Source organism: Oncorhynchus nerka, linkage group LG9a, assembly GCF_034236695.1.
Source record: "Oncorhynchus nerka isolate Pitt River linkage group LG9a, Oner_Uvic_2.0, whole genome shotgun sequence".
In the NCBI taxonomy this organism is placed as follows: domain Eukaryota; kingdom Metazoa; phylum Chordata; class Actinopteri; order Salmoniformes; family Salmonidae; genus Oncorhynchus; species Oncorhynchus nerka.
In genome coordinates, this window is record NC_088404.1 from 62,378,489 (window position 1) to 62,392,481 (window position 13,993).

Sequence of the window (13,993 nt, forward strand, 5' to 3'; positions counted from 1 at the left end):
CCTTGTGAAGTCTTACAGAAAACTTTTGACCAGAAATTTCAGAGCGCCACCTATAGTTTTAGATAAAACTCAAACTTTCATTAAAACACAAATGCAAGGTACTGAATTAAAGCTACACTCGTTGTGAATCTAGCCACCAAGTCAGATTTGTAAAATGCTTTTCGGCGAAAGCATGAGAAGCTATTATCTGATAGCATGCACCCTCCAAAATACCAGAACGTCACCTAAACAACAGATTTTGCATTCATTACCTTTGACGAGCTTCTCTGTTGGCACTCCTATATGTCCCATAAACATCACAATTGGGTCTTTTTCCCGATTAAATCCGTCATTGTATACCCAAAATGGGGGGCGGCAGGGTAGCCTAGTGGTTAGAGCGTTGGACTAGTAACCGGAAGGTTGCGAGTTCAAACCCCCGAGGTGACAAGGTACAACTCTGTCGTTCTGCCCCTGAACAGGCAGTTAACCCACTGTTCCCAGGCCGTCATTGAAAGTAAGAATGTGTTCTTAACTGACTTGCCTGGTTAAATAAAGGTAAAATGTAAAAATAATTCATGAAGGACTGTCTGATCCAGGAATATTCCGCTTTACAAGACGCAACGTCACTTTTTAAAATTACAAAAGTTGCCTATAAACTTTTACAAATCACTTCAAACTACTTTTCTAAACCATCTTTAGGTATTAATAAACGTTAATAATCTATCAAATTGATCACGGGGCGATCTGTATTCGATAGCAGCAAGTCTTGAAATCATACTCCCATGTTTTCACTTTCATAACATCCTGCGGTGAGCCCCAAGACAGGAAGTGCCTATACGTCATCTAACCAAGGATAAAGCAGCCAAAAAATGCCAGTACTGGCGACATCGTGTGGAAGCTGTAGGCATTGTAATGGGGACCTCGTTTTTTGTCTGTTGCATTAGACAATACATTGACTGGCGGATGAATATTTTTTTTGTGTTTTTGGAGAACAGTTTTCCCTGGGATTTTTACTCCTACTCCTAAACACGTTCTGTTATAGCCACAGACACGATTTAACCAGTTTTAGAGACTTCAGAGTGTTTTCTATACACACATACTTATCATATGCATATACTATATTCCTGGCATGAGTAGCAGGACGTTGAAAATTCGCATCATCCCTAACAGGATATAACAAAGTATTGAGAAACTTTTGTTATTGACCAAATACTTATTTTCCACCATAATTTGCAAATAAATTCATTAAAAATCCTACAATGTGATTTTCTGGATTTTTTTTCTTCTAATTTTGTCTGTCATAGTTGAAGTGTACCTATGATGAAAATTGCAGGCCTCTCATCTTTTTAAGTGGGAGAACTTGCACAATTGGTGGCTGACTAAATACTTTTTTGCCCCACTGTATGTCTCGTGTCTGAGCCGTTGAATTGCGACTCCATTTTGTGTCTGTACTCACGTTTTGCCTGTTCGATTACCTTACGGAGGGAATAACTACACAGTTTTATATTCAACCATATTCCCAGTCACCTTGTTAAATGCGGTGGTTCACGCTTTCATTTTTGCGCGGAAGCTGCCATCTGTCCATGGTTTGGGTAGGTTTTAATAGTCACAGTGGGAACAACATTCCCTATACACTTCCTGATGAACTCAGTCACCGTGTCAGTGTATACATCAATGTTACCCAGGAATTTATCCCAGTCCATGTGATCAAAACAATCTCGTTTGGTCAGACCAGCGTTGAATAAACCTTCGCACAGATACTTCCTGTTTTAGTTTCTGCCTATAGGAAGGGATGAGCAAAATGGAGTCATGATCTGATTTGCCGAAGGGAGGGCGGGGTAAGGCCTTGTAGGCATCCCGGAAGTTGGAGTAGCAGTGGTCGAGTGATTTAGCAGTGCGAGTACTACAGTCAGTGTGTTGTTAGAGCTTCGGTAGCGTTTTCCTCAAATTTGCTTTGTTAAAATCCCAAGCTACAATAAATGCTGCACAAAGTCCAGTGTAGTTCTTTGAGGGCCGTTGTGGTGTCGGCTGGAGGGGGAATATGCACGGCTGTGACTATAACCGAAGAGAATTCTCTTGGGAGGTAATATGGTCGGCATTTGAGGTATTCTAGGTCAGGTGAACAAAAGGACTTGAGTTTCTGTACGTTGTTACAATCACGCGATGAGAAGTTAATCATGAAGCATACACCCCCACCTTCTTCCCCGGAGAGTTCTTTATTCCTGTCTGTGCGATATCCTGAGAACCCAGCTGGCTGTGTGGACACGGACAGTATATTCCGAGAGAGCCATGTTTCCGTCAAACGAGAGTATGTTACAGTACCTGATGTCTCTATGGAAAGAGATCCTCGCCCTGAGCTCATCTACTTTATTGTCCAGGGACTGAACATTAGCAAGTAATATACTCTGAAGCGGTGGATGGTGTGCACGCCTCCTGAGTCGGACTAGAAGTCCACTCCAAATACCTCTTCTCCGCCGGCGGTGTCTTGGAGCAGCCTCTGGGATAAGTTCAGTTGCCCTGGGGGGTACGAACAAAGGATCCAATTTTGGAATGTTGTATTCCTGGTGAGTTGCCGCTGCTCTGATATCCAAAAGTTATTTTGGGCTGTATGTAATAACACAAACTTTCTGGCTAATGTAAGAAATAACACACAACTAGAACCAGGAACGAGAACCAGAGCTGCCATGTCTGTCGGCGCCATCTATAGGGTATTTCCACGTGAATGACATCGGTACACATGTTGCCTCACAGTTGGTTGGCTGCTTCGCTTACATAATGCAGATGGTCACTGGTTACTGTGGAGAAGAGAGGAATGCCGTCTTTTCATTGGATGTAGTGTGATTGTTGAGTAATTCAGCTGATTGGCGAATTGGTTTCATCACACGTCACTTGATGTTTGCTGTTGTTTGATTATTTATGATTGGCTACTATTTTATTATTTAACCTGTAAGCGGATTGATTAGCTAGTTGAATGTTTCAGATCAAATACTGAAAGACTTCCGGGCAAGCAGAAGAGGTGTATCAGTGACAACAAAGTTGTACTCTTTTCAGTGGTTTTCTATCAGAAAAGATCATATCAACGTGGCAGTGTCACACTGTCAACGTAGCTGCCATTGTTATCTGAGTCAGAATGTCGATTGATTTGGTCTGCATATTAATTAGTAAAAAACAATCCTAATTTGCGCTCTCCTGTGTCCATCCTGTGTCTGTTTAATCAGAGCGCTTGCTGAAGCTTCCTCTGGAGGACCTGAGGGAGTTCCTCCAGGAGCACCTGTCCAGCTCATTCTTCCTACCCGACGACGTGGTGGTGGAGCAGCTGCAGGCGTCCATGGCCGAGCTCCGTAAGATGAAGCTGGACCTCCCACCATCAGGTGGGGCTTTCTGCCTAGTCTATCAGTCCCCAGACAGACAGGCGGTCGGTTGGTCAATCAGTCAGTTAATCTGTCAGTCAGTCAATTGCCTAAAGCTAACTTTCACGCTGGGATAGTGGCCCTTTTTAAATACTTCAGAAATGCATCCCCTCTTTGTCATTTCCTTGGGATAAGCACAGATCTATAAGTGATTGGATAGATGAGAACAAGGTTACCACCCTTTATATTTTCACCAATCCAACATATTCAAGGATGCATTTCTTAGTTGCACTATGCAGAAATCGCTCCGCCATTTCCTGGTTGCTATCAGTTTTATAAAATAAGCTAGTATAGTGTGTAGAGAGTCATAGTACCATCAAAACCACTGTGAAATACATTTTCCATATTCAAAAATGTTGTTTCTGCTGTTTGAAGCTGGTGTACAGAACCGAAAGTAAAAGATCAAAAAACAAAAGCTAAGAATGGGTTACCTTGAAATAGCGCACACAGAACAGATCAGGTCACCCAAAAAGTTACGTATTGCCACGAAGTATTTGAACACGGTCAGTGTTTAAAACATAAAAAGCCAAGTGAACTACAACCATGTGTTAATATTATAATAGTTATTCTGTTTTTAATTGCTATGTTATCTTCCCCTACTGTAGCCAAGTCAGAGGAGCTGCCTAAGAAGCCCCTCGGTGAGGAGCGGCCTGTTCTCCTGATGCCCTTCCAGCGTGATCTAGCCCTCCCTCTGGACCAGCCCAAGACCAGTCTCCAGCCCCACATAGAGGCCCACAGGCCGGACACCATCACCCTTGATCGCTCCTTCTGTCCCGGGGACACCCAGGACACCAGCAGCATCCCTGGGGCCCACGACCCCCTGCCCTCTCAGGAACCGGTGGTAGTCCACAATCAGGCTCTGATGCCAGAAGGGCCTAAAATGTGTCCAGTCACCCCACCCAAGCCTCCGCCGAAGCCACATAAGGTTGGTTCCACTCCAGGGGTGCGGGGTGTCAGGGATAGGGTGGAGGAGTGTCCGAGTGACCATGTCTCAGAGGTGGAGAAAGGAGGAGAAAGGAGTCTGTCTGAGGGTAGGGGTGGTAGAGTGGGGATGGAGGCCCGATCTGCAGGTCCAGAGACCCAGGAAGAGCCCGGTTACTGGCCTCCGCCCTACGTGCCCCCTGTTGGGGATGTTTCCATCACACAGTCTGGATCAGGGTCCAAGACACTGGAGTTCCCGGATCTACCCCCTCCACCCTTTTACTCTATGGAAGAGAGCGCCCACACACCCCTGGGCCCCGAACCTCTATGCTTGCGAGACGGGACCAAGGTAGGGCTGAAGTCGGACTCTGTGCCCCCCTGCTCGGCTCTTTCACTAGAGGTAGAACCCCTACCGAAGCCTAAGAGTCCGCGTCCACCTCCACCCACGTCCCTGGACCTCATCCTGGAGGAATCCCCATCCTCGCGGCCCTCTTTTTCACTCGCCTTTGCCAAGCCGTCCCCCCGAATCACCTTCAAACCCACTATGTTCCCCGTGTCACTCTGCGTGCCCCAGGCGGCAGGGGACCGCCGGCCCTCAAACACTTCCCAGTACGACAACCTCTCGGAGGCTGACGGCGAGGACTGCTTCATGGACCGGCTGCTGGAGGTGGCCACTGCCCTGCCGCAGAGCCCCTTGCCAGGCACCAGCCCTCAGGAAACACTGGGGATGTTCGGCCTACCACCACCACCGCGCATACCTGAGCTAGATGATGACCCCTCATCCTCCTCTCTTTTCCATCCCCTACCGCCGCCTCCTCCGGTGTTCCTCCTTTCCCTGCCCGACACCTCCTCTCCCACCCTTCTCTCTGCCTCTCCCTCCCCCTCTCTTCTTCCTACCACCTTCTCAGCCCTTCCCTCTCTTCCACAGGAGCCGGACTATGAAGGACAGGAGGAGAGCTGGGTGGTAGACTCCATCGTCATCCCTCCGCCGCCGCCCTGCTTCGCCGATAGACTGGCTCCTTTCCAGTGTAGCCCTCCTCCTAACCACCACACTGGGCTCCACAGCCCAACGGACACACACAGAGCCACCACTGCCAACCAGAGCCAAAGCTCAAACCAGAACCAGGTCTCCTCCCAGTTACAAAAACTGCCCACGGCCCACAGGCCCCTCCCTGCCCTGCCTGCCTTCACGGCCCAGATGCTGCTTCCGGGGCCCTCATCTGGACAGTCGGCAGGAGAGGTCACCTCAGTGCGATCCAACCCAGACTTTTATAGAATGCATGCTGGAAGCCACCAGCTGCCCAAATCGGTCACCTTTTAGGGTTTCTATAGTTTGAAAGAGTTTGAAAGGTAAAGAATTTGAGACACGTGGCTGTGTGGGAACGAGACAATGGACTGAAGACTGCTGCAATTACCTACTGTGCTCATCTAACATACAAAGCCATTTTGTAGGAGGGAGAGGGAAAAGCCCTTAGTGTGGTCAGTTGCTGTTTTTGGAGAGAGCAAATCACTTTTTTCATAGTTATGTATAGATATTTTGTGGTGTTTGCACCTTTGTATTAAGAGCAACAAGTAGTTTTCTAAATGTTCACCTAAATTTGAAACCGTAGTCTTGCCTCACATTTTGGAGGTAGTTTTAAGGTGTGTGTGCATGTGTCTGGCAATATGACCAGTTGGTCTTTTCATCATGTAGGAATCTGTTTCTTTCGGTTCCTTTTTCCTGTAACAGCAGTGTCTTAAGCGTTGAGCAGTTTAACATCCAATGAAAACAGGAATTTCTGTTCAAGAACTTAACTCAAAGGGCTTTCCAAGTTGGCATACAGTCATTGTGAAGCACCAAAGGCCTATATCCCATACCAGTACTTAATTTATTTGAGCAGGCTCACAGAACTCAATAAAATATAGTTAGACCATATGGTTATTGAACTTATTTGAATTTGCTTATACACTGCTTAAAAACATTATTTGTAAACTATTTAAATAACATTTATACGGCCTGTTATTCATGATTTTGTAATGATGAATAGTTGGCAGTTTATACTTAAACGTATGTTACATACTGAACGTGAGGAAATGACATATGATGATTTACAAGCCATTTGTTCATGGTTACCAAACTATTTAAAGATTTTGTATAAGCAAAATGTTTAAGCAGACCTTCAAATTAGGTGCTCTCACTATTTAACTCTCTCTCTCGTTGATAGAGCCATGGTGCAATAGTCATTACTGTATATACTGACGCATGTTTCATTGAGCATCAAGGACTTATAGTCGAGTCCTTTTTCTTTTATGTTAGAAGCAGTACTGTGTTGGTTTGGATTTTGCTGGTTTTCTTTGTTTCATCTTGTGGATATCGTTTGCATTTTCGAAGGCATTTTATTGTGTTACTATTATTCCAGTTTGTTTTGATACCTTTCTGTGACATCACAGCAATAACGTACTGTACATATTTTATGGAGAAGGGTTATGCACAGTACCAGTCAAAAGTTAGGACGCACCTACCCATTCAAGGGGTTTTCTTTATTTTTACTATTTTCTACATTGTAGAATAATCATGAAGACATCAAATCTATGAAATAACACATGGTATCATTTAGTAACCAAAAACAAGTGTTAAACAAATCATTTTAGATTCTTCAGAGTAGCCACCCTTTGCCTTGATGACAACTTTGCATTCTCTTTGCATATTTCCAACCTTCATGGGAAATGCTTTTCCAACAGTCTTGAAGGATTTCCCACATATGCTTAGCACCAGTTGGCTGCTTTTCCTTCACTCTGCGGTCCAACTCATCCCAACCTATCTCAATTGGGTTGAGGTCGGGTGATTGTGGAGGCCAGGTCATCCGATGCAGCACTCCATCACTCTACTTCTTGGTCAAATAGCCCTTAGGTGTAGGTGTGTTTTGTAGGTGTGTTTTGGGTCATTGTCCTGTTGAAAATCAAATGATAGTCCCACTAAGCGCAAACCAGATGGGATGGCGTATCGCTGCAGAATGCTGTGGTAGCCATGCTGGTTAAGAGTGCCTTGAATTCTAAATAAATCAGTGTCACCATCACACCACCTCCTTCATATTTCAAGGTGGGAACCACACATGCAGTCCAAAATTCTCAAATTTGGACTCCTCAGACCAAAGGACAGATTTCCACCGGTCTAATGTCCATTGCTCGTGTTTCTTGGCCCAAGCAAGTCTCTTCTTCTTATTGGTGTTCTTTAGTAGTGTTTCCTGTGCAGCAATTCAACCATGAAGGCCTGATTCACACAGTCAAGAAACAGACACATCTCAACATAAACTGTTCAGAGAACTCTGAAGCATTTATTTGGGCTGCAATTTCTGAGGCTGGTAACTCTAATGAACTTATCCTCTACAGCAGAGGTAACTCTGGGTCTTCCTTTCCTGTGGCGGAAAGGAAGACCCAGAGTTACCAAAAACCCAGAGCCCCAAAACCCTTGAATGAGTAGGTATGTCCAAACTTTTGACTGGTACTAACTATATGTACAAAGAAGACAGAAGTGTTGTGGGTGAAGCAGAGCTATGTTCAGTAGGCAAACGGTTCAGAAAGTTGCAGATAGGAATGTCTTGAATACAGCTGACGTGATTAGTTATTCTACATGTCAAGAGGCATATTTGCTCTACATAACAAATTGCTACCTGAACATTGTGTGATGTTGTATCCTGCTGAATGTGCAACATGTTTACTTCATAAACAAACCATTTAACACAAAAACAAATGGGAACACAAAATGGTGTTATTAGGGAATCCAATCATTCTTTAGCCTACCCAATACCATTTATGAAAGACTGGTTTCACCTATTGGAGAAATAGAAACCTTAAAGGCCCAGAGCAGTCAACTTGATTGACCTATGTTCTTTATATACATTTCCACACTGAGGTTGGAATAATACTGTGAAATTGTGAAAATGTAATTTAAAAAATGCCCTTTTAGTGTATGTGCTGATTGAAAAGGCCGCCTGAAATTTCAGCCTGTTTTTGGTGGAATGGAGTTTTAGCCAAACCTTTCTGCCAAAAACAGTTTTCAGTTTTCCCCTCCCTAAATCAGATCACTCCCAAACAGTCCTAACAAAATTGCACTTTGCTAAGAAGCCATTTTTGTTTCTTTTATACCATTTTAATTTTTGAAAAATTATCTCAGTAAGTTACTTAATTGTTACCCAGAAATATGATATTGAGATTTAAAGAATCCCTGCATTGGACCTTTAACAGTGTTGACATGCATTTGTTGTGGGACCCTATCAACAATGGAACAATGGAACAAAAATATTGGCTGGAGGGTGTTTCGACAATTTTTAAACCCAAGAGAAAGGGTGCAAGTGCGTGCTTCAGGAGAAGTGTCGAGAATCAGGACACAACCGTAGTTGAAGAGCCACAGCCCATCTAGAAGTGAGGTCAGTGTTGATTGGTTGACAAAAGAAACCAGCATTCAGAAGAGAGGTATTCTTGGAGGAATGGAAGTTTGAGCCATAACATAACAAGGAAATATGGGATCCGTCCTAAATGGCACCCTATTCTTTGTATAGTTTACTACTTTTGACAAAAGTATGTAGGGAATTAGGATGCCATGTGGGACGCAGTCCTAGTCTACCTTTTATCTGTTGTTTGCTGATTTTATTAAATTATATGAGTGTTATGGACATCTGTTTGAAGTTTTTGTGCTCGCACTTCTACTTTTATTTTCTCCAGTCTGTTTGGAGTGTGTTGTGTCCTTGGTTACTGTGCATTCTTTTGAAAGGCTCCGGCCTGTACAATGTTCTGAAAAGAGCTACGTCATTCGGCTTGTTCACAGGGGTTGGTTTGAACTAACACAGATCTTTTTCATCATAAGGATCTGTTGGTGTCCAGTTTCGAAGTATAGCTTATCAATATCTTAATCTGGGCAGTGCCTTGAGCTCAGACCAACCTCGTGAACAAGAACATACTTTGACAAATGTTGTATAAAAAAAGAAAAATGTTTGCGTTTTCTTTCTTTCCTCCCACAGAACAGACCAGTGAGTGTAAAATCGGAGTATGGTATATGTTATCCACAATTAACCCTTTAACACTATTCTCAACCGGCTGGTAGAGGATATTTTGACAGTGAATTTAGAACTGGGTATGGGAAAAAAATCTCAACTTGAACTTGATTGGTCAACTATCCTAGCCCTCCCGCATCAATTTGTATCCTTTTGAGTTCTTGCAGTTCAGTGTTTGCCACTGAGGGCTGTAAGAAAATGCATGATCTAGTACCAAAGATATTGGATAAAGACAGGAATTTGGTGAGGGATGAATATTGCACCATTTTTGTTAGAGACCTTGAAGAAAAGAAATATGTAAATAAATTGTAAAAAAAAAAAAAAAAAAAAGTTTTAAAAAATGTAAGAATGCACTCAACCAGGCAGTTGATACAGTGCATTCGGAAAGTTTTCAGACCACGTGACTTTTTCCACTTTTTGTTATGTTACGGCCTTATTCTAAAATTTATTAAATTGTTTTTTTCCCCCGCATCAATCTACACACAATACTCCATAATGACAAAGCAAAAACAGGGTTTACATTTTTGCAAATGTTTTAAAAAATAAAACGAATTTACAAAAGTGTTCAGACCTCTGACAGCAATTATTGCTAAATTCTTCTTTGGTATGACGCTACAAGCTAGTCAAACCTGTATTTGGGGAGTTTCTCCCATTCTTCTCTGCAGATCCTCTCAAGGTCTGTCAGGTTGGATGGAGAGTATCACTGCACAGCTATTTTCAGGTCTCTCCAGAGATGTTCGAGCAGGTTCAAGTCCTCTAGCTGGGTCACTCAAGGACGTTCAGAGACTTGTCCCGAAGCCACCCCTGCATTGTCTTGGCTGTGTGCTTAGGGTCATTGTCCTGTTGGAAGGTGAACCTTTGCCCCAGGCTGAGGTCCTGAGCACTCTGGAGCAGGTTTTCATCAAAGATCTCTCTGTACTTTGCTCCGTTCATCTTTCCCTCGATCCTGACTGGTCTCCCAGTCCCTGCCGCTGAAAAACATCCCCCCACAGCATGATGTTGCTACCACCATGCTTCACCGTAGGGATGGTGCCAGGTTTCCTCTAAACGTGACACTTTGCATTCAGGCCAAAGAGTTCAATCTTGGTTTCATCAGACCAGAGAATCTTGTTTCTCATGGTCTGAGAGTCTTCAGGTGCCTTTTGGCAAACTCCAAGCGGGCTTTCATGTGCCTTTTACTGAGGAGTGGCTTCCATCTGGCCACTCTACCATAAAGGCCTGATCGGTGGAGTGCTGCAGGAATGGTTTTCCTTCTGGAAGGTTTTCCCATATCCACAGAGGAACTGGAGTTCTGTCAGAGTGACCATCGGGTTGTCAGAGTGACTATTGAGGCCCTTCTCCCCCGATGCTCAGACTCTAGGAAGAGTCTTGGTGGTTCCAAACTTCTTCCATTTAAGAATGATGGAGGTATGATAGAAAAATGACAAGATTGTTGTAATACTGTTTATGCATCGAATAGCTTTGATGAGTACTCTCATCTGTGTCTGTGGGACTGAGTTGGGCCTCTGAGGCTTGACGCTGGCAATTGATTTATGATGGCTTGGTGATAGAACCTAAAGCTTGCATTCTGTTGAATGACTAGTATCTGTGTGTTAAGGGGTGCGAAACTGACAAGATAGCCCTGTAAAACAAGCAGTAAATGACCTAGAGACCGAAACCTGGTGCAATGTAAATCTTGCTGTATGTTGCTTGATAGCGCAATGTATCTTTGTATAATTCTATTCATCTGTTTGTCATGAACATTCAAGAGGATGTACTTTGTTGTAAAATACTGTGGTTCAAATCTGCTCGTTGAGCTCTCGGCATCATACTTCAGAGTGTGGGATCGACCAGCTTCACTATTGCAATAATTCATCGATATTAAAGAATGATTGTTTGAAGAAATAAGTCTCTCTCACTTTAGTTATAATTTCCACCACAATACTTAGTGACGAGGAAGGAATAATAATCTTAATTTTGCTGATTGTTCCCGGGGAAATCAAGGTTAACCGTGCACAGGAGTTGCATTAGATGCAGCTGGGGAAGCCATACTCCACTAGACGGAGCAGATCGGATCCCCGCCTGGCTGGGAGCGTCAGCAGAATGGATAACTTTGAACAGAGACAGATAAATAGGGTGAGACTGACATTTCTGGGAAACCAATACATTTTTTGGTTGAGAAAATGGAATTCTGAGGGATCTGCAATCAAGCGTTAACATCCAAATCTGTGTGAACTAGTTAAGATCATTTAATGTTAGCTTCCAAACCTGTGTGGACCGGATGGAAACTAAGAACATGTGTGGACAAGTTAAGACTTTAAATCAAAATCCCAGTGCGGGTTAGAGACCTGTGTGGACTCAAAAGCGCTATAGACATATTAGAGAATGCATTACAATGATATGGTATAAGATAGTAAGGTGCACCTGTAATTGTTTTAAACCAAATCCCATTTTAGAGATACAGAGTCCTGAAGGTACTGCTGTTTTAAGGTTATGAGATCCTGATGGTATTGTCATAATAAATAGGAATTTGTGATAGTATGGTCCTAAAGTAAGAAATTGTTCGGAGTATATGGTATTGCGGTGATACATTGCAATATCATGGGTTAGTACTGTAAGATGGAAATGTATGAGTTGCGTTATCCCAGGAACTAACCCTGAGAAAGAAATTTAAAAAATATTCCTGCAAGTTATTAAAAAAAAAAATTGTAAAAAAACTAATTGATTAAGTGTGTTTTGGGAACTGTGTGAATTGTGATATGACTGGAAGTGTAATCTGAGGCTTGGATAATAAGATATAGAAATGTGTATAATAAGCTGATTTTAAATATGGATAATGCATTTCGATATATATCTTGGGGTTCTGTCCATCACTGCCTATCATAGAATATCACGGTGTTATTGTGCGCGGGATGCTATTTTAGAAGGTAGTGGGATTTCTATAGGCTTTTCTGGGAGGCTAGAGAGTCTCTGAAGACCAGCTGGGTTTTGGGTTCCGCTGCGAGTATCGCGATGGAGAGTCGTTGGAAACGCACATGGAGTGGTTGATGTGAGTACCTAAGATTTCAAACGGAAAAAAGGGGAAATAGTATGTGTGTATAATTGATTACTGGAGATTTGATGAAATAATAATATACAAACTTGCACACCCACACGTAGACGTACGTAAGGGGAGACATTTTTGTTCTGAGTTGGTCCCTTTATGGATCATTTAGATTTTCTCCATCCAGGTAAAACATAAAGAGGAATTGCTAAATTTATCGAATAAACCATTTTTCCATAAAGTTAGGGACAATTAACACGGAATGTAGGCATAACCTGTAACAAAGTAAACATTTAAAAAAAATATATGAATTATGTCGCACAAGAAAAGTTCATCTGCTTTTACTAAACTCGCCAGATCAAAACAATGAATGTGGTAAACAATGAATGTTGACTCAACTTGTTGACTGCTAAATCCCCTTTGCGCATGTGAAATCTTTGCAAAGAAGCACTTGGCTGAACTTTAGAGCTATTTTCTGGTAATTGTGTTATTACGATCTGTCATGGTCACGCATCAAGACAGTCGTGAAGACTGCACGAGAAAACCTTTTCCCCCTCAGGAGACTGAAAATATTTAGGCATGGGTCCCCAGATCCTCAAAGTTATACAGCTGCACCATCGAGAGCAACCTGACCGGTTGCGTCACCGCCTGGTGTGGCGACTGCTCGGCATCTGACCGTAAGGCGCTACAGAGGGTAGTGCGTACGGCCCAGTACATCACTGGGGCTAAGCTTCCTGCAATCCAGGATCTATATAATAGGTTGTGTCAGAGGAAAGCCCATAAAATTGTCAGAGACTCCAGTCACCCGTCATAGACTGTTCTCTCTGCTACTGCACGGCAAGCAGTACTGGAGCGCCAAGTCTAGGACCAAAAGGCTCCTTAACCCCCCGCCAAGCTATAAGAGTGCTGAACAAGTAATCAAATGGCCATTGGACTATTACATTGACACCCCCTCTCCATTTGTTTTGTACACTGCCGCTACTCACCGTTTATTATTTATCCCGTGAGAAATTGAAATTTGTCTCATGAAATAGATTTACATTTTATGCCATCTTATTCTGAAATAGATTTCTAGAATGGAAAAAAGGTTTGTTTTTACCATACGTTATGAATATTTGTTAGTATATTACTGTATTTGATATTGTGTGGGGGTGTCTTATTTGGTTTTAGTGGATTTTTCACGGGTTGCTCCTTAAAGGGCACACAAATGAATTTTTCTGAAGTTTCTATTGTCAGAGTTTTGGTTGAACACACGTAAATTATTTTGATAGAGTTTTGTCAGTACATTCCTTATGTAAACCTGGGTACACAAAATGTATGAAATGTTTAACATGTTTTGAAATAATTAGTCTGGAGTACAGGGAAAGGACAAGGAGAGAAACACTCACTTGAAGGGGTTGAATGACCTCTGTTCTGACTTTCTGGTGAGGCCTGATCACCTTCGCTAGAGAGCCCAGAAACATTTGGGTAAGATTTATATGTAATATGTGTAAACTCATAATTACGGAGAAGTTTATAATTAATAGTTCTATGTGTGATATCGGACCACAAGAAGGACATACCTGTCTCTAGTCTATTTTACTATGACCTATATATTTTGTGATACAATTATTTCCTTATGTAGTTAAGGG

The 13,993-nt window shown here is 42.7% G+C and overlaps 1 protein-coding gene across 4 annotated transcripts in view; it reads left to right on the forward strand.

Annotated features, from left to right (window-relative positions):
* Positions 1 to 8,962, forward strand: part of si:dkeyp-19e1.3 (USP6 N-terminal-like protein) — a 90,120-nt gene extending 81,158 nt beyond the window's left edge. For 2 of the 4 annotated variants that reach the window (XM_029668820.2, XM_065022749.1), the window contains 2 exons: positions 3,198 to 3,350; positions 3,995 to 8,962. In XM_029668820.2, coding sequence (XP_029524680.1) covers positions 3,198 to 3,350; positions 3,995 to 5,631 — 1,790 coding nt within the window. In that variant the 3' untranslated portion in view covers positions 5,632 to 8,962. The remainder of the gene's footprint in view (positions 1 to 3,197; positions 3,351 to 3,994) is intronic. The other 2 variants (XR_010464763.1, XM_029668821.2) reach the window with 2 other exon arrangements.
* Positions 8,963 to 13,993: the final 5,031 nt, after the last annotated feature.